Genomic DNA, 24,403 nt, shown 5'->3' on the forward strand with positions numbered 1-24,403 from the left:
TGCTTAACCCTTTATGAGTACGCGATGCATAGCTGCAACATACCGATTATACTCATACACCTCGGAATTCAGAATTCAAATGAGCAATGTCTTAATTTAATGTGTGTCTGAAATACATATAATGTTAAATTTTTGTGACTTGCTCTCAAATTCATGTTTCCCAAATTATACAGACTTTGTACAAGTTTTCAATTTTAATTTATATATCATTTTTTAAAATGTTAATCTGTACAGCTCAGTATTTAAAATCGATCGATTGTCACCTACTCAAATAAAATTCAATCAAATTTTGAAACGACAACAAATTTTGTTTGAAAATATCCTATTTCAAAAAATCTGGTCGAAAGTGAATAACAGAACAGGTTCGATGTAAACGTTTAGTCCGAATATTTTCTAATTTTAAAGTTTTAAGTTGCAGTTTAATGCAATTTTCATATTATAATCCCTAAAAGCACATCTTAAACAGAAACCAGAAATAAAAAAATGAGTTGAAATGAATTTAGTAATTTAAATAAAATCCCTGATAAAAAGGGTTAAAAGTATTTTTTTTTATCCGGTCTGGCGTATCGCTTGTGAGATGAGAGTACGCCAGGGGCCTAGCTGGGGGCCACCGGACGGGTCGCAGGTTGCGGATAGCGAACGGCCTCCTCTATTCCTCTTTTTTTTTTTTTTTTTGGGAGGTTAGCTGTGAATAATGAATAAACAGCCCCGGACAGCCAGCGGATAATACGGCTGTGTATCCGTGTTATCGACCAGTCGCTTGTGGGGCCGTCTGTTAAAATTATAGCCCTACACACGCTCCTTCACACTCCCCCCTCCCTTTACCTTCCCTTTTCCATCCTCTCATCTCACTCCGGGCTGGACTAACGTGTTAATCGTGCCGTGCCGAGAGTCGGACCAGGCTGAAAGTCCCGGATCAACAAAAAGTTCAGTCGCTAACGGCGTGCTCAGGCAAAATGGCGACCGCCTGTTCTAAATTCTTAACGCCTTACCCGGGCACGGCGGATCTCTGCCCGGGCGGACCTCGTATTTCTCCGCAACTCGTGGGAATCACTAGCAAACAATTAAAATGAGTAGAAGAAACTTTAAAACAAAAACATACCCAAAAAAAAATTATACTAAAAATCAGCACAAATTTAAGGGCACCAAAAATATGAGCGAATATGCTGCAACTGGACAAGAAACGGAGAGAAAAACTGCGGGAATCCCCGCCAGATATCAGCCTGAGGAGAGAGGAATTCCCTCTAGAAACTGTCAGCCTGAGGAACGGACAACTCCTTCTAGAAACTATGCGTACCAAGAAAGAGGAACTCCATCTAGATACTGTCAGTCTCCAGAACAGGGAATCTCACCAAGATTCTATCAGCCTGAGGACGAGGGCAATATCTCAAGGAACTATCAGCCTGAGCAGGTGGGAAGTTCCTCTAGAAACTACCAGGCCCAAGAGAGGGAAATCCCCTCAATATTCAATCAGTCGCAAGCAGAGGGAATGCCATCAAGATTCAGATATCAGCCTGAAGAACAGGGAACTCCTTCTAGGAACTATCAGTCCCAAGAACGGGGAACTCTCTCTAGATACTGTCAGCCTGAAAACATTCCAGCTGGAGAAGCATCATTAATGCCGGAGCAATTCCAGCGCAGTCCAGATAACAGGCGAGGATCGGGCTATGATCTAAATTTAGAGAGAGATCCTGCTGGCTTCCAAAAGCGCTACAATCCTAGTTCAGAGAGGCAGCTATATACCAGTCGAGAGTTCTCTCCAGAACGTAACTACAGTCGCAGTCCGGCACGAGATCTTGGATGCATGTCACCAGTGGGCGCAGGTTCCAGGCGTGGCATGGGCGCAGACGCACGACCTCCAGAAGAAAAGGTCATAAGGCCGGATAAGCGCATGCTGAAAGGAGAAACCACTCAAGGAAGTGCCAGGAAGCGTAGACGAGAAAAATTGCCGGGATTGGGAGAGCCGGGAGGTCGGGATGATCCCAACAGGAAGTATCTCTGTGGCTCTCGCACCAAGTGGTATTTGCGCTATCTGAAAGCTGGCTATCCGCCGGATGAAGCCATCAAAATGGCCAAAGAAGCTAAACAGCCGGCAACGCAGTTTAAATTAAATTCAATTAATCCCGATGTGGAGAAACAAGAGGAGCCAGTAATTCAAGCAAATGAACCTGCTAGATCAAACGAAAGATGCCAGGATCCCTTGAAGTTATTCCTCCTGCCACTGGGCTATCCAAAGATCACGCTCACCTATCAGCAAAACCTCAATCTGGAGGAGGCCATCACCATGGAGGTGGCCTCATCCCGCTTGGGCGTTCCCCTGCGTTTTACATCAATTGCATTTAAAAAGGGCTTTCTGGAGGTCGAGTGTTACAATAAAATCTCTGCCGACTGGCTGATGGAGACGGTATCCAAGTTAACCGCATATCAAGGTCCTCGAGTGGAAGCCAAGTACCAAATACCAACAGAGGAGCAGTTTTTAATCAAAGCCTTCCTGCCACGAAGCGCTGAGAAATCCGATGCAGATATCCTCCAATTACTAAAATCCCAAAATTCATACGACATCGATTTGTGGACTTTAGTTTATCGCCAGAAACGAGATGATGGTGTCTTTGTTCACTTGAAAATCGATAAGAAAAGTGCTTACAATATTGCCGAAAAAAATGATCACACACTCTTTTATCGCTTGGGCAAAATTCCAGTTCGTGGTCTCAATAAAATTGATTTTACCTCAGAAGAATTTGAAGAGTATGCTGGAGCTGTTGATTGACACTACTAAAGAAAAGTTGCTTCCAATTATCATTGTCAAACAAAATATGTGTAAAATAAATGCGGTTTTTAGTGTGCCAAAATAAAAAAACGTATTTCTATATCTAGATGTTTCAGGTATAATCTTTGAGATGCATTTTATATGGAACAATTGAGGAATTTACGCTGAAAACTCAGCTAAAATGCTTATGGTTTTTCCAGCTCGCGAAAATTTGAAAAATATACTCTGAAAACTCTTTAAAGACAAAGAAACTCTTTTTCTATTTTTAGTTGGGTTTTAAGACACTGAAAATATTGAAAAATTGAGGAATATACTCTCCTGACTCTTTAAAATCTTTAAATGTAGCTTCGTGTTAAATGAACAAAAGTTTCCCAATTTAAAACAGATAACAATAAAATTAAATACACTTTTTAGTATGCCAAAAATACACAAGTTTAATTCTTGTTTCACATTATCATAGTGTTTAATTACAGGTTCAATTCAATTTCAATATCAGATATCAATTAAAATAATATAAACTTTTGTATTAAAGACAAAACGTCTCGATTCGTTCATAATAAATTATTAGGCATTAATGATAATAAGTACAACATGTATATATATATATATATATATATATATAAGAATTGGATATTTTCAGTTATTACTAGACGAATTAAGGACTAATGATTAGAGTCTAGAGTATTTACATTGTTTCAATTCAATTCGTTTGCCAATTTGTGGTTTTTGTTAATATTATTTAGTTATAGAATGATTGAAGCCAGCAGCCTAAAGTGTAGATTAACAAATGATTGAGCATGATTGATGCTGTTTTGTTTTTGATTTTTGTTTGTTGTAGCACCTGTACAGTGGAAACACATTACTTAATACATCTAAACTATTCATTAATATTGCATTTGTGGTTCCCTCAAATGTGTTGCACTTCAATTCCGTTTGGACGAGTTAATTAAATATTTACAGCAATGTGTCAACAAATGTTTTTCACCCGACGATGAAGACGAGTTATTGTTATTGTTATTGTTGTTGTGGTGATTGTTGTGATGTGGTGCTCCCAGTTCGCGGGTGTAGATATCGAGGCCATACTGTCCCTCCTCCGGGAAACTGTAAAATAAATATAAATTTAATTAAATGCAACATAATAATATTAAATAATAGCAGAGATCATAAATAGTTAAAAATTCGTAATTTTTTTGCCCAGTGTATTCTGTAAATAAACTCACTTAATGATGAAGGTGACAATGTCATCCAGTGTGCTGTGTGTCACATATTTGGCCAGCTTCTTCTCCTCGATGCCATTCTTGTGCAGCGTTGCCATAAAATCTGTCAACGGTCGCGACATGCGGAATTGCAGATCCAAGCTGCGTCCGGCAAAGATCAGCGGATCCTACGACAAAAAGAAACTGAGTTTAAGCTGACTTTGCTTAATGGTTTTGATTCCCCACTCACCTGATGTGTGATGGGTATGAGTCCAAAGAGGCGCGTCGCCTTGGTGGGACCCCATTCCCCACTGGCGCAATCCGGCAGCGGCACCATCACCGTTTGCAGCTCCTCGCAGCAGATCTGTAAAAAAAATAAAATTTTTTAGAGGAAAATTTAAATGCAGAATCAATTTTGAGGGCAAATCATGGTCAAAATGACATTCCGCTTGAATATCGGTTAATTTTTGACAAAGTTATGAGAGATCAAAGTTTTTGAAAAAATGTCAAGGGGTAAGTATGGAAAATTGAATGATAGATGGCTTAGAATCGAAAAAATATCAAATTTTTTATTTGAAATAAATTTAGATGCAGAATTAATTTAGAGGCCAAATCATGATCAAAATGACATTCCGCTTGAAAATCGGTTAATTTTTAATGGAGTTATGAGAGATCAAAGTTTTTGAAAAAATGTCAAGGGGTATGTATGGAAAATTAGATGATAGATGGCTTACAATCGAAAAAATATCAAATTTTTTAAATGAAATAAATTTCAATGCAGAATAAATTTAGAGGCCAAATCATGATTAAATGACATTCCGCTTGAAAATCGGTTAATTTTTGACAAAGTTATGAGAGTTCAAACTTTTTGAAAAAATGTCAAGTAAGTATGGAAAATTGAATGATAGATGGCTTAGAATCGAAAAAATATTAAATTTTCTATGTGAACAAAATTTGAATCCAGAATTAATTTAGAGGCCAAATCATGATCAAAATGACATTCCGCTTACAAATCGGTTAATTTTTAACAAAGTTATGAGAGATGAAAGTTTTTTAAAAAATGTCAAGGGGTAAGTATGGAAAATTGGATGATAGATGGCTTAGGTTCGAAAAAATATCAAATTTTTTAGATGAAATAAATTTAAATGCAGAAACAATTTAGAGGCCAAATCATGATCAAAATGACATTCCGCTTGAAAATCGGTTAATTTTTGACAAAGTTATGAGAGATCAAACTTTTTGAAAAAATGTCAAGGGGTATGTATGGAAAATTGGATGATAAATGGCTTAGAATCGAAAAATATCAAATTTTTTAAATGAAATAAATTTAAATACAGAAACAATTTAGAGGCCATATCATGATCAAAATGATATTCCGCTTGAAAATCGGTCCAGTTTTATCAAAGTTATGAGTGTTTGAAGTTGGTCAGGCTGTTGACCCGCAAATTAACAAGGAAAGAGCTTTTCAGAATTCAATCTCACCTTAAACTTGCAGACAGACTTGAATTTCATGGGCTCCCCCGTAAGATATTCCTGTGGTGTGACCGCATTGGCAAAAATGTCGAGCAGGAAGGCGCCGGAGCAAGGAGCGTGCACCCGGAAGGCAACAATGTTGCCAATGACGGACTGCATGACAAAGCGCTTGAGGGAGACGCCATCGTAGGAGAGTTCCTCATCGCTGTCATAGAACTTGAGGTTGTAGTGGAAGATGAGGCAACTCTGCATATCCGTGGGCATCGCAATGCGCACTGTGGCAGCTCCCGTGTCATCCGTGAAGACCACAGCTCCGTATCCCTCGTCGGCAAAGTGCAGACCGTAGCGGAAGAAGAGCGAGCGCACAAACGGAAGATTCTCAAACTCCCGCAATGTGATGGGACGCTTCAGCAGCTGCCACTCCTCCTGCAGCGGATAAAACTCGTAGATGAACTCGCGCGGATCCGTGAGAAAGTAATGATCATCATACTCGTACCTAAGTTGAAAAAAAGGGAAATTAGGTTAGTTCTCGTTGATTATATATGGGAATTTAGACAATGAAAAAATGGGAGCAGAAAATTTGATATCAGAATAAAAAGATATAGGAAGTAATAAACTCAAAATTAACATAAAGATATTTTATTTAAAATCAGACAATTTTTAGAAATGCTTAATTAGGAAGCATAAAAATTGGTGAACAAGTTGAAAATATATTTTAATCTTCAAAATTTTCACTATTTTCTATCAATGCATATATTATTTTGTTTAAAGAAAAAAAGAGAGAATTTTTGTCGTACATATAGAACGGGATTTCAATTTGCTTATTAACGAAAGTATAAAAATTGCGTTGAGATAAATTTAAATTTGAAATTTTTTTATATTTGTAAATATTTTAATTTAAGTATTTCCATTGAAAATGATTCGCACAATCAAAATAAAACATCTTTTAAAATAAATTTTAGCATAGTTTAAAAAAATCAAAACTAATTTTTCTACTATATATTAACCAACTTTCTTTAAATTGAGACGTATTTGAATTTTTACCAAGTCTTTTAAAGCTAAATTGTTATTCTCTAATTTATATATTTAACTTAATATTGATTAATATTATTAATATTGATTTTATCGGTTACTTTTGTCCTCTATGTGTATTTGACTTACTGGAATTTTCTACTTTTGACGTACTTGAATTTGTACCAAATTTTTTAATGCTAAATTGTTAATATCTAATTTATATACTTAACTTATTAATATTGATTTTATCTGTTACTTTTGTACTCTATGTGTATTTGACTTACTGGAATTCTCTACTTTTTCATTCTTTATTTCATAATAATTTTAATTTTTATAAGTTTTGTTTTTAATTGGGTTTAATCTATATAGACTCACCGCAGACTGTCGTTCTTGCCACGGCCCTGTTTGGGCGCCTCCTTGGCATTGACCAGATGCCGGGCACCCCAATTGCATTGGACAAATCTCCAGGCGCCGGCGACATAGACAGCATTCCAGGAGTTGCGGAAACGTGAGTCCTGGAACTTGACACCCGGCTGGTAGCCGGCGCTCTTGGAATAGCCCTTGATGACGACACAGTGGAGACCGGCATAGCTGCAGAGTCGCTTGAAGAGGACATGATAGCTCTCCGTGCCATACTTGATGCCGCGTAGCAATCCCATGGGTGTGTCGCCTCTGAGATCATCGTCAAAGTGCATGGCATTCAGATTCTTGACCGTAATCCAGCGGAAAATCGTGCGCGCCTTTTCAATGTCGGTGGTGCAACGACCCACCAATTGACGCACCAGATCCGTAAACGTTTTCTGATCCTCCTGCGCCACCGAAATGGCAATGCGATCCACATCCTCAAACTCAATGGGATCCGTATAGATTTGAAATTTACTAACCGCCGGCGGCGCTGGCACCGGAGCATTCAATGGATACTCAATGGGCACCGCACCCTCACTGAACTCATCGTCCAGAAAGATGCTCTCACTCTGCATATACTCGGATCTCCGAGCACTGATCAGCTCCAGCATCTCGCTCGACTGACGATCGACAAGGGCAGCCGTCTCGTATCTTTCGTGCTCCAGCATTTTCCGTGTGATGCTCTCCTTCTTCTTGCTGCGCCGCAACGTCATGTTCTTCTCCAGATCCTCCTTCTGCTGCTCGTGGCGCAACGTCAGCATGTTCGCCTCATCCCGATTGCGACGCGACGTCGCCAGCTCCTTCTCGAACTTGTGCGTCAGTCGCTGCAGCTCACGCTCCCACTCGTCCTGGAACTCGCTCTGGATCTTGCGATCCTCCTCCTCTCGCTTCTTTGCGAATTTCCTATACAAATCGTCCTCCTCCTTGCGGTGCTTCATCTCCAAGTGCGCCTGCTCCTCGCGAGCCTGCAAAATTGAAATTTATATAGTAAATTAATTTTAGTATTTAGTTTTTGAAACTAGCGGATATTTTGGCATTTTAATACTTTAAATACCAAAAGGAATAAAATAATAATTCAGTTTTAGTATTTATAATTTTGTTATTTCTTGAAGTTTTTAAAAATTTGCTGGCATTTCGGTATGTTAATACTTAAAATATCAAAAGTTATAAAACAAAACCTAAATTTTCGAATTTATAATTTTGTTATTTCTTTGAGTTTTTTAAATTTACTGATAGTATTGCGGTTATTAAAACTATAAGTACCGAAAGTAGTAAAAAAAATTCCAAACTATTTAGCATCTCTAGTTTTTGTTAATATTTCAATACTTTATAATTTTTTATTTTCTTATCAGATTAAAAAAAAATTTTTTACTTTGTTGATAAATTTAAAAATTTTTTATTTTAAAAATTATAGTATTTATAATCCCTGAGGGAAGGATAAAATATGACAAGAGAAAGCTTGCAATGATTTGTAGCTGTATCTTTTGCAGTTGTATCTGTATCTGTATTTTTGTTTGTATCTATATCTTTTGCAGTTGCATTTTGGTTGCTGCGGCTTTTGCAATGCTTGGCTTGTTAACTTGGCTAATTATAATGCCACGCTTCAGCTGCATCGCTTGGTTAAATATCTGACATTAGCTGCAACTGCCACCAGCCCCCTCTCCACCCCCAATATCCACCCTCCCCTTTCCCCCCTTCAACTGGTCACGCATTGCGTGCATCTTCTGATAAATGCTACAACCAAAATCAACTCACGATTTTAGACAATCTTCAAGAGAAGCTTACAAATTTCACCTATGTTGAATTAATATTAATTCATATTAAAAGAATTACTAAAACTAAATTAAAAGAAATACTGATAACTATTTCTTTTAATTTTAATTTTGCAATTATATCTTCTTTAAAGAATATTTTTATTATAAATTATGAACGAAAAATATTTGTATAAAATTCTTTTTTATCTTCATGTATTACATTTATTCATTTTAATGTTTTTATCTATATGTATTATTATTTAAAATATTTTATTTTTATTGTTATTATTATTTTAAATTTATGGTTATTAATTCAATTATAATCCAAGAAAAACACAAAATAAATATCAAATTCAAATACAGTGTTGGTAAATGTCAGTTTAGCCTAACATAGTATAATTAATTATTTATATGTATAGTATATATGTATTTGAAAAATAGTATTTTTAAAATACACGTTAAACTCCACAAAAAAACACAAAAATATATAAAAATATTTATTTGTTTGTTTTGTTGCATTTAAGTGCGTTTTTTGTTTTTTATTTGTCTCACATTTTATTCCCACAATTTATGGTCTCTGTTTGGTATAACCAACATTAATTTTAATTACGAAGTTGGCTTTTTTTTCATAATTACAGTGTTGCAGTTGCAGTGGCATGTTGCACTCCATTTCCTTGGCCATATGTCTGGCAAATAATACGGTATTAAACAAATTAGCTTAACCACATTTTTAATTAATGCTTCCGCATGGGAATTTTCGAACAGTTAAACGCATAAACAATGGCAATAACAATATGCAATTAAAACCAAAAATTCAATGTCAAGTTCAAAACAATAACTATAAAAAAATATATATAAAAACAATCAAAAAAAAAAAAAAAAGAGTAATAAGCAGCAGTTGCAATAACAACAATAACAATAATAAAAAAATAAAAAAAACAACTAAATGGTTCATAGCCCCGTTGACAATGGACGGTTGAAATTGCGTGAGCGTTTTATTATTTTGAGAGCAACAACAGTTATTACGCCCACGGTGACAAAAGCAAAGCGCAAAAGCAAAAGCATTAACAAAAAAATGAATACAAATAAAAGCAGCAACAACAACAATGAGAGCAAAACTGAAAACGAAAGTCCAAAAGCGTCGAAATTAATTATTGCATAAGTTATACAAGCAACAGAGACAGTAACAGAGACAGAGAGAGAGAGATGATAGAGACAGAGACAGCGACAGACAAATATCAATTGTAAATTGGTCACAGAAACGCGCAAAACGCTTTAAAGCCAAAGTTAAAAATGAGGAAGTATTTGTGAGAGCAAATAACAAAAACAATAACAACAATTACATGCGTGCATTGCATAAGGGCTCAAGAGAGCGAGAGCGTGGGAGAGAGTATAACTAAGAGAGAGTATAAGTATAAGTAACCAGGAAACAAAACAATTATGAACGTTTATTAAAAAATAAATAAATAAATAAAACTTATTTCTATTTTATTAAAAAAAAATGTTTAATTAATAAATTAGTTTAATTTAAAAAAAAAATATTATTATATATCAATTTCCATATAAAAATTTAAAAAAAATTTTTATTTTCAATTAAAAAAAACCTTTTACTATCAATATTATTAAGAAATATCAGAAATAAGTTATTTTATTATTATCTTGAATGTTTTAAGAAGTTGAAAGTAATCTTGATACAAAAGATTTTTATATTCAGTTTTTTCAAAAATTCAAAATAAAAATTAAAATCCATTATGTTATTTTGTGATTAAAAAATAAATATTTTTAATTATTATTTCATAATTTTATAGTTATTTTCAATATATATTACAAAAATTGAAAAAAATAAATTATTATTGATTTTAATTTTAAAAATTGAAATTATTTTGTGACTAAAAAAAAAAGATTTTTATTTATTATTTCATAGTTTAAAAAAATAGAGTTGAATTTAATTTTATAATTAAAATAAATATTATTTGTAAACCCTAGCAATAACAATAATAACAATTATTGCATAAGGGCGCAAGAGAGCGAAAGCGCGTAAGTTAAAGAGAGAGAGAGAGAGAGTGAGAGCGCCATTTAAGATAAAGGACAGCAAAAGAATAACGCTAACGACTGCGAATGCGACGCCGACTGCGCTGCTGCTGTCAGTTGAATGATAAAGCAAAATGCGTCGCGACGTCGACGTTGCCGTTACTTTCACTCTGGTGCGCATAATTTAGATTTAGCAAACAGCGCAGCGCAGTCGCTGTCGCTGCCGACGTCGCAGTCGCTGCAGTGCAGCCGGAAAAACAAGTGACGGCAACGGCGACGCTCTTAGATATCCGTATATGGAAATCTATGCTGTCAGCTTAGACAATTGGACAGACTGTAATACAGTCACAGTGCTGTACAAAATATTGTGTACAGTGCGTTAAACCTGATTCAGGTGAACTGCAAGTGTAGTTTTTTTTTTTTGTTGGTGGTGGGTGTTTGTATGAGTGTGTGTATGAGTGTGTGTGTGTGTGTGTGTGTGTGTGTAAGTGTGCGTGGCAGTTGTAAAACATGCAAAATTTTTAATGATTGCATGCATGCAATTTTTCACATATTTTCTACTATTTTTTTTTTTGTGGCTTTTGCGGTGTGGCAACAACAAAGCCATCAAACACCTGTTCGAAATTTGTTAAATTGAGCGTTGCAATAATATGTGTGGTTGTTGTTGTCGCTGATCACTCGCGTGTGGCATTCTCAAAAGTGAAAGAAATGTTATTTGGTGCCACAAAAAAAAAAAAAAAAAAAAATCCAACAGATCACAAAAATACAAAAACAAAATTTGTCTGATTTTAATTTCGTTTTTCTTTTAAAATCGTTTTTCTTTTTGAAATAAAATGCGATTATAATGCTTTCACCGTCATGCAGATTTGCCAGCTTTGCAGCATCAAGTGGCAAGTCATGCGCCAAAGCCAAAGCCATAGACATAGACTTGGCCATAATGCAGTTGCCGATAAATGTTGCACATTGCTATAAATTGTAATCGAGGAGGCGGCACAAAACTTGACCACTGTTTGCACTTGTTGCGCACACTTAACATCTCTGCTGATAATAATATTAGCCAAGCAGTCGCCTCTTGTTAGCCATCATTTTCAAACTGGCCCACACTCTTCAACTGTAGAAATCAACTCAAGTTAAGATAACACATTAAATTTTCAAATTATGAATGGCAGGAGTGCTCACTAGCAGATACCCTGTATCCGGTTAACGGATCTAAGCAACGATTTTACACAGCTTTCCAATAACTCTACTCTACTAGATAATCTATAATTTGAAGCAGTCTAATATTTAAAAGCTACTCTTAGTTTAAAACCTGACTCAAATGCTTAAAATAATTTATCAAAACAAAAGACTTAGGCAACAAACTTGATTAGTGTAAATACTGTTTTCTCCACATGCATTGTTCGATTCTAATAAAAAATTTCAGGATAGTACGTAGACTTCATAAAAAATGAATTAAAAACAACAGCCATTAAACAAAAGACTTAGACAACAAACTTGAGTAGACAGTCTTCGATATATATTATTTGGATTCTCGTTAAATTGTTTGTATAATTATATGACTGAAATAAAATAAAGAGCTGCTTAAAATCGAATTTTCACCTTCCAAAAATTCAATTTTAATGAAAATTATAAAAATAAAAGCGTACCACTGTGCGAAAAATAGTTCTGCCAATTCATATGTGTAAAAACTTCCTTACAGGAAATTTTTCAGTAACAATCTAATAAATTATACACTACATGTTGTTCGAGACACGATTCTTATTTATAGTTACAGGTAAGAAGGACTGAGATTGATAAAGGTGGGCCGTCAAAACAAAAGACTTAAGCAACAAACTTGAGTGAACAAGTGTAAATAGCACACTAGCCTACATAATCATGACTTAGCCAGCGATTGCATTAATTAAATACACTTCCCCCCGCCCCCTCGCAACTAACTGAACTGAACTGAACTCAACTCAAGTGAAGTGAAGTCAACTTCACTTGTTACTCGCCTCAACTTGAGGCGGACATAACAAACGTAGATGGAGATGGAGATGGAGACGGAGATGGAGACGGAGACGGCAACTGACGGAGCATTGCACAACCGTTTGTTTACAATCTACAACTAGCCAAGTCTCTCTATCTATGTATAAGTGTGTGTGTGTGTGTGTGTGTGTTGCCAACCCGCTATAAACGACTGAAGCAATGATTGCTGACCAGCAAACGAGCAGTTAAATTTCATTAGATGTTCTGCACTAAATAATTTCTTAATTTGCGGCCACTTGGCAGTCAGTTAGAATACATTGCACCAGGAGGAGTAACAGGAGGAGTTGTTGCAGGTGGAGTAGAGAGAAGTTTATTTACTTATTCTCTTATTTATTTATGTTGTGTCAACTTAAAACATTTTATTAAAATAAAAACAAAAAACTAAAAATTATACAACAGACAAATATTGAAAACTAAATAAGAATTCTATTAAATATCAGCAAATAATTTCATTCGTTTAATCGCCAAAAAAAAAATAGAATTTAAAAAGTTCAAAAATTGTTTACACAAATTTTTGATTTATCGCTGTGATTTTACTATTAATATTGATAAATTGTAGACTCACCAGATAGAAATCAATTGGCTTCTCGCGCGCCTTATTATAGGCCTTTTGTATCTCCGTCTGTTTGAGAGCGTGTGCAATATGCAAAGCACTTGCATCGAAGCGTCCATATTTGTAATCGGAATCATTTTGGGATGGCGAACTCACCTCACGTCCCCCGTAGCCATTGGGCGTTGATTGGCGTGAACTGAGGACACCTGCAAATGATTTTATTGTGAGCATATAAAAAACATCAAGATAGATGCATTCGGAGAAATATATTTAGACTTTGATTTTACTACTTTACTAAATTATTCAACAGATTATTAAATTTAAACCAAATTTATTCTTAAATGAATTTGAATATAGTTATTTTAATAAAAAAAAATTGATTAAAATCTTATAATTTGAGCATTTAGAAATAATTCATAAAAAATAATAATTATTTTTTCAGTGTCCATCCAAGCTAAAACTCATTCAGAATTCTAAATAAAATATGTAAAATATTTGAATCAAATAAGAAATCTAGTAAATCTCTGATTTTTAGTACTCATAATAAAAAAAGAAAATACGAAACACAATTTGAACACAGTTTAAATTTAAAATTGTACATTTTTAAAATAACAAAATAAAAATTATATTTAAAATAGAAATCTCAGATTTTATATAAAAAAAAAATAATATGAAACCTATTTCATTTAAATAAAATTTAGTTTATTTGCGCTTTATTTGAATAAGTATTATTTAAAGGTTAACTAAAAAGGAAATTTTTAATAGAAAATGCCTCAACTTAACTATATTCATATTAAGATATACATTTAAGTATGGTGTTTAGTCTTATATTTAATTCTAATACGGTTTCTACTTAAATATGGTAAGATCAAATAAGACCCTTTTAATTTTTACTTCGCCTTTTTTCTCTGAGTGTATATGTCTTACCATCGACTTCGGTGCGTGTGCCGCGTATTTGTTCGTTCACGAATTTGTTGGTACGCGGCGCATTGAGGGCTTGTCTAATGCCCACCGATGTCTGGTCAAGATGGCCGGGTCCGCTCTTTGGTACATGTGAACTGCAATAGACCTGCAAGTATATAAATATACATATATATACGTACAGTAGAGAGCACATCAAATTGCAGATACAATCAAAACATTCACATAAGTAAGAGTACTTCATAAGGTAATTCAACAAATGAGGGCAACAACAAAAAGAAAAAAAAAACAAAAGCATGAAATGTGGCAAGTAAAAGGGCATTTAAAAACGATTATCATGAATCATGATGAAACTGTGCATCTGTAATACTCTTAGCTCACTTGCAATTAGATTGAAGATTGAGTCAGATTTGTAAAGATAGATTAGACCGAAAAAGTTTATTAGCCATATTATTGGTTCATATTTATTGTGAGAATAATTTTGAAAAAGATGCTGTTGTGGCATAAAAATAACTATAGATGGTAATTTCACGACTTGAAGATCAATCAATAATTTTTGAATACTCTTTTAAAACTTTTTTGTTTACTTTAATTTAGGTTTAATCAGGGAATCAAACTGAAACAAATATAGGTTACGGTTTAAATCATTCTTTAGGTTCCGGTATCAGTACCGGTACGAAACGGTACAACAAATCAATTTTGAAACATTTTAAAATTTTAAAGTATTTTTTTAAAGAAATTAATAAAATTTAAATGCAGAATGAATTTAAAAACCAATTCAAGACCAAAATGACATTCCTCTTGGAAATCGGTTCAGTTTTGATCAAGTTATGACAGTTTGAAGTTAATCAGACTTCGCAGCTAGTCACTTTACAAGTCCAAATATTTGTTCAATTTCACATGATTTTTTACAAAAAAAATGAAAGGTCTCAGAATCATGTTTAAAGTGTTGTTTTATACTAATTGAGATAAAAGGAGTTGATTACAAGTGAAAACTTGAGATTTAAAATTTTGAATTTTCAAAATATCAAAGGGGGGACCCTTACCATCAATATTGAATCTTGGTCGAAAATAATTAAATTTTTTAAATGAACAAAAATTTAATACAGAATGAATTTAGAGGCCAAATCATGATCAAAATGACATTCCGTTTGAAAATCTATTAAGTTTTGATTAAGTTATGACAGTTTGAAGTTGGACATCTCTTTGACCTAGCAACTTTACCACAACCGTATCCGTACAAATGTTTCGGTATTCGGTTCTTGACGACTTTGAGAAGAACTATAGATTTTAATATTTTAAAACCCACTTGATAAATTAGTTTAAAATAAATATCATTTTTGATAAGGCTTTGGAAAAAAATTAAAATAGGTACATGACTTTTAAAAATATAATACGATTTGTTTGCTAATTACATAAAAATTTCCATAATTATAGATTCCTTAAAGAGATCGTCTGCTTTAAAATATAACTTACAAGTTGAACGTGACTAGATTTCAAAAATAAATTTCGCTTCGATTTGAATTTGACTTGAGAACTTGTCACAAACCGACACAAATAACGCCAAATTGGGATGTTAATTAACGAAATATAGTTTGCTAGTTTCAACTAATTTGTATAACATTGCCATAATTCAATTGCTTAACTATTTTTTCGAATGCTGAAACTAAAACTGTACAGTTTATGAACTTGCGACGGTTATGCTTTTATTTATTATTATTTTTTGGCCCTGTGCAACGACAACTCAATGTTGATTTGCAACACACTTCACCTACTCACAGCAGGTGTCCGCCTTTTAGCCATGGCAATAACTATAGCAATAGCATAGCTATATATCTATAGATATACATACTCGTATGTTATATAGATGCATATACGCAGTGACACACTTTGCTTAAGTGCAATAACAAAAAGTTATTTATTATTATGCAGACTCGTATGCAAAGCGACAGCTGTGCAAACATACGAGGGCTGTTCAATATGTTCATATAGTAGAATAACAAATTTTTAATTGAGTTTTTTTAATTCCTAACGTTTTCGTATGATCCATAACATTTGCGCAAGCTATAAAAAAATTTTAAAATAGGGTTTTATTTCGGAAATAACCTCAAAAATGGATGAAAAGCCTTTATTTTATACTTATTTTTATCATGGAAAAACCTTAGTTCGACCCTTTGGATCTATTGAACACGTTTTTCATAGTTAGTTGTATACAAAAAAAAATAGTGAAAATTTTCCCCATCTATCGTATAAACCTTTTTCAAATGATTAAGGAATTTTATGTATTTTAAAATGACAACAATTAAAAACTGTTCTATAAAATTTAACAAAATTTTGGATATAGATTTGATAATGATTGTATTTCTTAAAAACTTTAAATTTTCAACCAGCTAAAGTCAAATTTAAAAGTTTTCGAAGACTTCCAGAACAGCCCTCGTACATTTGTGTATTTTTTAAGTTTGTGGCACGTTTGTCGCCTAAGTCATCGCTAGTTGCGTCGCACACTCACCTCTTTGTCGTCCTGTTTGTGCTGATTGTTGAAATATGTCTTGAGCGTCAACTTGGTGCCGCAATGGACGCACTTGAAGCAACCGGAATGAAAGAATGTGAAATCCTTAAGCGGCCCCACGCGATCCACCTGATAGACGGTCTCGCTGCAACGCAGGCAAGTGGACTCGTAGAAATTTGGACGATACATTCCGTTAATGTTGTTGCTGTTGCTGTTGTTGTTGTTGTTGCTTTTCTTAATTTCCGGTTATGCGGCGTGTTTTTACTTTTCTTTTTCTTTCTAATTTCACTTGCAATTTATATTCTGTTCAATTGTCTGCCGATTTTTCTGGTGCGGCACGTTTATCGGGTTCTTCTTGTTTATTCTCCTTCTTCTTCCACTTCAGTCGTGACACTTTCGGTTAATTTATTGGCCAGCCAAATTGTGCGCCATGTTCCACATCAGCTGCTACGGCTGTTGTTGCTACTCCTAAAAAAATATAAATAAAACCAAGTAAAAATAAAAGCAAGCTCAAGTATTCGACTAAAAGATACCCACTAAACAATTTTAATATATATTTATTGCAAATATAAATTCCACATATATTTAAACGAATTTTATGAAATAAGTGGAATTATTTCTAAGGATAAAAAGGAACGTTCACCACCAAAAGTTATGTTCCCATCTAAAAACTGTGCATGTTGTGGAGTTTTATCCGATTTCCGGTTGGAAATTTTACAGACAAATCGCATCTGTTCAATAATTTTAACATTTCTAGTTTGTTTTTATTTGATTCTATCTGTATCAAGCATTGACACGACTACAACATACTCTTTTAATATACTACTAACGACTAGAAATACTATAAAATAAACGAAAAATTTAAGAAGCAGCTGAAAAAGTTGGTATTGTGTGGGCATTTGAATTTCCTTTTAATATGCGTTAACCGCACACACTTAAATTGGTCATATCAATGGCTAGCAACAGCAGCAGATCACATCACGATACAGTCAATACCAAAACTGGCCAAAAGCAACGATAAAGCCCAAGTCAAAGTCAAAGGCAAAATGTGGCATCATTTGTTGTTGTTGTTGTTTTTGTTGTTAGATTTGTTTGCAGCGTCGGCGTTGGCCAAAAAACTTTCATTTTTTGTTGCAAAGCAAAGCCAAAGTTGACTGTGAAAATATAATTAATGAATTTTAATCAAGTGGACACAGACGCCAAGTCTTAAATGGGCAAAAGCTTCAGTTTCAACTTCAGCATCAGCATCAGCATTAACAGCATCCCACAAAAATCTAAGCTGACTACACCCAGAGAAAAATGCTAGGAAGCTTTTCAAACTTTGTTTGGCCCTATGATTGAGCGTCAAATATGGAACTAGTGGGGAAAAAAAATGTTTTATTTTTCAATTTTTATGCAGAATCAAAATAGAGCCCAAATGGTGAAAATGAAATTGGTTAAGATTTGACAAAGTTATGTTAGTTGAAAGGTTAGTGTACGAAAAAATTAAATTTTTTAATTTTGATATGGCATTAAAATAAAGGCCGAAAAATGATCAAATTGACATTTCGTAAAAAAATCGAAATCGTGATCAAAAAATTTACTTTTCTAATTTTGATGCAGAATCAAAATAGGAGCCAAATAATAATAAAATTGACATTCCGCAAGGAAATCGGATGAGTTTTGACAAAGTTATGACTGTTTAAAGTCTGTGAAAATGGATCATGGGGCAAGTATGGAAAAAATGGACAATGAAAATCAAAAAATTTAGTTTTCTAATTTTGATGCAGAATCAAAATAGGAGCCAAATAAAAATAAAATAGACATTCCGCAAGGAAATCGGTTGAGTTTTGACAAAGTTATGAAAGTTTAAAGTCAATGAAAAATGGATCAAGAGGCAAGTATGAAAAAAATGGACAATGAAGATCAAAAAATTTAGTATTTAAATTTTGATGTAGAATCAAAATAGAGACCAAAAAATTATAAAATTGACATTCCGCAAGGAAATCGGATGGGTTTTGACAAAGTTATGGCAGTTTAAAGTCTGTGAAAATGGTTCAAGGAAAAAATGGACAATGAAGATAAAAAATATTGAGTATTTAAATTTTGATGCAGAATCAAAATTGAGACCAAAAAATTATAAAACTGACATTCCGCAAAGAAATCGGTTAAGATTTGACAAAGTAATGACAGTTTAAAGTTTTTGAAGCTAAATCGAGTTAAATCAAAGTGTTTTCTATTTGATTAGGAATTGATAAAAATCAATTATGACTGTATTTATTTTGAATTTGCTTTGTTTCTCGGGGTGTAAGTTGACTAATGTGAAGGGTCCTCCAGCTGTAATGGCAACCACAGTGTTTTTCAGCTGACGACGCAACGCGACGCGATGGCATTGCCATTGACCTCGCCACAGCAACTTGCCACAAACGTGCAACAATTGAACTTGTTGTTGTTTCTGCTGTTGTTGTTGTGGTTGTTGTTGCAACAGTTGCTGTTGCACGATGGCAAATCGCAATCGCGCCTGGCACCGACTGAAAGAAGGAGGCCGTCGCCATTGAATTGTTTTTTTTTTCCATTTGATTAATTGCAGCGATTGTTGTTGTTGTTGTTTATTGTACATTTTTCCACAATTAAATCAGAGATGGAAAACCATAAAATACACCGCATGTAATATTAATTGATTGTTGTTGTTGTTATGGTTGCACTTGCTGCATTTGGCCAAAATTAAAACAAATGCGGCTCAGACAGCTTTGCTTTCTTTTCAAGTTTAATGAACGTTAAGCAATTGTAATGACTTATGAGGAAATGGCAGATGGAGTAGAGGTAAAAGGGGGGGAATTACTGACTATTTATGATTAGCGCTATTGCGGCATCTAAACTCATTGAAGGTTGCTGGCCTGCGTTTGTTGCATGCAACTTGACTGCAAATTGTATATATGTATTTTATGTAAATGCAGGCAACGTTTTGTAACACCAAATTATTTTGATTGCCTGTAAATTAGGCTCAAGTTCCGCTTTGAGGTTTTGCTCTCGATCGAGCGTTACAAAATGCAATGACGAGAAGCGGCAAGAGTGGGGAAAAGGTGATTTGAATTACTCTAAATCAGTTTTAATAATTTCACAAAATTTGTTTAAAATTATAACGAGAGAAAATATTAACAAATTTCTTAAATTAGCTTAAAATTTGAATGTGTTTATTTTTTCTTAAAAGGAGCTTTAAGCTGTTTAGAATAAAAGCAGAATCTTTTGATAATTTATGCATTTTAATAAGTTATAAAAATTAATTCGCTCGGACTCTGAAATAAATTTTGAATGGAAATGAAATGCAATTTTAAGAAATTTACAAATTAAAATTTAGTTTGATATTCTAATATTTCATAATTAAAAAAAAATAAGACAAAGGTGAAAAAGAAAAGATCCTTAAATAAGCTTTTGTAACTCTCAAAAATTAGTTAAAAATTGTAATTCAAATGTAATACTAAAAAAATTACAGTTTATTTAAATAATTTACAAAAAATTTGATGAATTTATAAATACGTAAAGCTTTAATAAACATAGCTGATGAGCTTACAAACATATGCTTTTAGGCAGCTTAGAACATGTTGACTTTAAAACAAAAACTTTAAGTTGTTTATATTTACTCACAATAATTTTTACTAATTTTTTAAATATTTTTTAAAATTGGTAGTACGAATAGTTATTGTCTAGCTACTGAGCTTATTAAGCTGCTTAGAATAATTAATCTGTACAGCAAAGACTTTAAGCTGCTTAAAATAAGTTAAATTTAACTTATTCATAGAATGTCTGTAACTTTGAAATAACTGAATTTCTTGTTTGATTTATGTCCAATTTTAAATATAATTCCCCCATAGATTACAGTCAAATGCTTTTCCATTCAGTAAACTGACAACACACATTCCAATGAGCACTCATCACAGCTCTATAACTAAGTTACTTCTGTCAATGGGCTGTCCATAAAGCGTTTTTGATAGGCCCATCTAAGTAAATTGATTTGGCGCCGTCAGAAGCCCACACAAAATCAATAGACAGTTCGAATTCAAAGCCATGAATGAAACACCCACGGCAGAGAAACCAAAACAGAAAACAGCAAATAGAAAACACAACAAATGAGCAAATCTGTGATGCGATCATAATCAAAATAGGAGTGATTGAATGGTCTAATTAGACGCCGATTTTGACATATTTAGCGTGTAATGATAATTGTAATGACAAGTGCACAAAACACTTGGACAAATCATATCTGCGCTCGGAAGGCGAATGTGACAAAACGCCTCATGAGGTTTACATCACAATTGCCATCACGTAGTTCCCCCAAACGCACAGTGGTAAAAAAAAAACTCAGATAAATTCATATTAATTTATGTTTTCAATATTTTTGATATGAGAATAGATATAAGCTGTCTGGGTTAGGTATGTGTATTGTGTAAGCTTATTAATTACTTTAAAATTTCATTTTTACATTTGATTTTCATTGAAAACATTGTATAAAAAAGTTTAAATAAAATCGAAAATATAAACCATTAAGAAAACTAAAAAAAATATGATGAATATTGTTAATCGAATGTATTAGAAAAAATAATCTAGTACCAAATTTAAAAAATTAAAGAATTATAAACTAGCATTTCTGGCCACTGTGCAGCAGTAATCAACCGACTGTGACTAAGAAATGTTTCAGACGCTCTGCTTCTATTCATAATCCTATCACTATCGCATTGTCGCTTAGAAAGAACTTCAAAGGGAGGAAAGAAAGAGGGGAGTTTTTTTATATGCTCAGACGGCGTTGAATTTCGCACATGCCAAGCATATAAGTTGTCTCATGTATCACACTGTTTTCCAACTGAATGCATTTGAATAATGTATGCGGAAAAATGCTGGCAACAATTTACAAGGTTAGTTTTGTCGTTTCATAATATTTGGAAGATTCCCTTTTAAGATCTTGTTATTAATTATTCTGAATTTGGCAACACTTTAATTACATTTCTATAAGCTATCTGTTAATCTTTTTTCAAGTTCACACGGCATATTTGAATTTTCCATTAGACTGTCTACGATAAATTGTTACAGGAAATTTGAAAAAAAAACTTGTTTTAACTTTTGTCAGTTGATGCAGATCAAATGTTAATTTAAATTTTAATGTTTTTACGTATTACAAAGCTTGAAAATTTCATAAAACTAATTTTAAACAATTTGATTTCACACTCAAAATGTCAAACACATTCGGAATTTTCTATCAGAAAATCAGTATAAATAAAAGAATCGAAAGTCGCTCAATCAAAACATTTAAAAATTTAATAAAAAGCGTTTGTATTTGCATAAAGAGCGCTTTGATTTGTCTTTTAATATTTATCAATCAATTTGATGGCAAGTTCGTTGCCTAAGTCTTTTGTTTGCGATGCACAAAAATACCGATAGCAAATACCAATCGATAATAACGGTAAACGACGCAATTCAGCTACAACAACAACAACGACAACTTAATGAGACTGTATTGGCATAATTAACGTTGCTAATCATAATGCAGCCTGTGGAGAAAGAGAGAGATGGGGAGGGAAAAAGACAATAAAAACATATACAACGTGTTTTTTTTATCAATAACTGGTTTCCACTCATTACTAATGAAACAATCATAGTTATTTAAACAAAATGCAAATGATTGCGTCACTTTAAAAGTAGAGGCATTAAGCAGATAAAGATAAAAATGAGAGAAAAAAAATGAAAATAGAAAAACAAACACATTCAAATTGCGCGCTTACGAAACAAAATGAATAGCATTAAGATACAACAACAACAACAAAAATAACTATGACTGTGATTGGAATCTTTTTTTTTTATAATACGCAAATATATTTTTTTTTTTCTTTTTTTTCTAAGCTATTTACAAATATAATATTGCTAGAGTCAGAAAACTGCTCGCAAGTCACGTTAATAGTTTAAACAAATTTATTTATTTTACTTTAGTTTACTTTACCTTTTTTTTGCTTGTGCTAATTGCAAGTGCGCTAAATTCAAGCTGCTAATTGAAAATGTGCCGCCTTCCCCATTTAACAATGCGCTGCTTTCAGTGGGAGGCACAGTCAAAAATGCCAAATAAACTAGTCAACAAAACAGACAAAAGGAAATAATGAAAAACACAAGTATGCAACGACAACAACACTAACAATAACAACAACTACAGCAATGAGAGCAGGTGCCTTCTAGCTGACGACCCTGCTCTCTTTCGCAACCTAGCAATGTATATACAGTACGTAAAAAAATTGTTTTAACAAAGCTAAAAATGTTACAAGCAAAATACTTATTTTTCTCAGTCGAAAAAAAAATACACATCATAAAAAATAATTTTTTTTGCTCAAATATAATGATTTTAGTCAGTTTTATTTGGTTGCTTAGAAAAAACATCTTAAAATTGACCATAGATTATGAATTTGGGTTACCAATCCTTTGGGTCTATAGAAATCTATACATATATATCAACCCTTTTTTTGCGCAATGATCGTAAGCGCCTAAAAATAAATTTTTTAGTACACGTTGTTTCTGATTAGTTACGGATTAACTTAAAAAATGACCCCTACGATCATACCGCCAAAACGGGTCGATATAAAAATATTAATTTTAAAATCTATTTTTTTTACATCACTAATTTTATGATTTAAAAAAATTTAAATTATAAATAATTTTTAAGTTTTAGCCCATCTACTAAAAAAAAAAAAAAAAATAAGCATTAGAAAAAACCCTTTTAAATATTCAATTCCTTAAGAAAACAATTAGTTGACACACTGTATGCCTCGCTCTCTCGCCCCCTCTCTCTCTATCTGTGTCTCTCTAAGCCGCTCTCTCAGCGGCGCATGCTTGCAATCTTTCACTTTTTGTGTGTCTGCGCTCGCGCGCTCCACTTTTAGTAGTAAATTATTTCTCGTCTGCTTTATTTTTATTTTTGTGTTGTTTGTTGTTCATTATTTATTATTATTGTTGCCTTGATTATACACACGCGATATATGCAAGTGCATGGCTGGAAAGCCGACTTTAGTATTTTATTTGTTCATCCCTTTGCCTCCCAACTGTTTGACATACTTTGAACATTTTTTTTTTTTAGTATTTTCAATTGTTCTCTCTGTTTATTCTTGCGGTTGCTTTTTGTTTTATTTGCTTGCTTGTATGTGTGTGCGTGTGTGTTGTTTTCTACGCAGCTTAAACAACTTTCTTCTCTCTCATGCGTTTTGAGGGGCGCGCTTTGTGCAAAAGTATTTATGATAAATTTCACACACATACATTCACACACGCACACACAAACACACACACTCACACACTTAAGCACAAGCTGGTATAGCAACAAAACTCGCCACTAAAATCACTCACACACACACAGTTCAGTGAGCACACATTAAAGTTTGGCTCTAAATTCTTCATATTTTATTACATTTTTGGCATTCTTGTCATATTTTTGGTGTGTGCAAACAAACAAACAGTTTATTCATTTTGGATACTAACACAAATACGACCATAAACGGGAATGTAACAAATTTCATTACCAAACACACATATATATATATACACACACAAGTGTAAGGTGAATTATTAACCGACCGCTATACCACGCTATTACAACGACGATCGCTTTGAGACTGACTCTTGAGAGCTTTGAGATTGACACTTGAGAGCGAGAGCTTTTAGGCCGAGCATTCAGTTGAGTTCTGTTACAATAACAGTAAGTCTGTTAACTAACAGAAAAGTTAAATAATGAACAGTGCTGCCAACTTG

The 24,403-nt window shown here is 33.5% G+C and overlaps 2 protein-coding genes across 5 annotated transcripts; one reads left to right on the forward strand and one right to left on the reverse strand.

Annotated features, from left to right (window-relative positions):
- Positions 1 to 574: 574 nt before the first annotated feature.
- On the forward strand, positions 575 to 2,857 carry LOC117785261. Of its 3 annotated transcripts, none has more exons than XM_034623190.1 (2): positions 575 to 1,823; positions 1,863 to 2,857. In XM_034623190.1, the coding sequence occupies exons 1-2, from the start codon at positions 1,070 to 1,072 to the stop codon at positions 2,765 to 2,767; spliced, it is 1,659 nt and encodes a 552-aa protein (XP_034479081.1). In that variant the 5' UTR covers positions 575 to 1,069; the 3' UTR covers positions 2,768 to 2,857. The 3 variants fall into 3 exon arrangements, with proteins under 3 accessions (XP_034479081.1, XP_034479080.1, XP_034479082.1); XM_034623191.1 differs by having other exon boundaries at positions 580 to 1,283; positions 1,527 to 2,857; XM_034623189.1 differs by having other exon boundaries at positions 575 to 2,857.
- Positions 2,858 to 3,174: 317 nt separating this feature from the next.
- On the reverse strand, positions 3,175 to 24,287 carry LOC117784388 (hillarin). Of its 2 annotated transcripts, none has more exons than XM_034622112.1 (9): positions 24,175 to 24,287; positions 16,649 to 17,116; positions 14,146 to 14,287; positions 13,231 to 13,424; positions 6,826 to 7,820; positions 5,446 to 5,932; positions 4,214 to 4,327; positions 3,988 to 4,151; positions 3,175 to 3,868 (listed from the first exon to the last, which is right to left on the reverse strand). In XM_034622112.1, the coding sequence occupies exons 2-9, from the start codon at positions 16,835 to 16,837 to the stop codon at positions 3,691 to 3,693; spliced, it is 2,463 nt and encodes an 820-aa protein (XP_034478003.1). In that variant the 5' UTR covers positions 16,838 to 17,116; positions 24,175 to 24,287; the 3' UTR covers positions 3,175 to 3,690. The 2 variants fall into 2 exon arrangements, with proteins under 2 accessions (XP_034478003.1, XP_034478004.1); XM_034622113.1 differs by having other exon boundaries at positions 24,134 to 24,287.
- Between the last annotated feature and the right edge of the window lie 116 nt (positions 24,288 to 24,403).

Source organism: Drosophila innubila (assembly GCF_004354385.1).
Source record: "Drosophila innubila isolate TH190305 chromosome 2R unlocalized genomic scaffold, UK_Dinn_1.0 1_C_2R, whole genome shotgun sequence".
NCBI classification, from domain to species: domain Eukaryota; kingdom Metazoa; phylum Arthropoda; class Insecta; order Diptera; family Drosophilidae; genus Drosophila; species Drosophila innubila.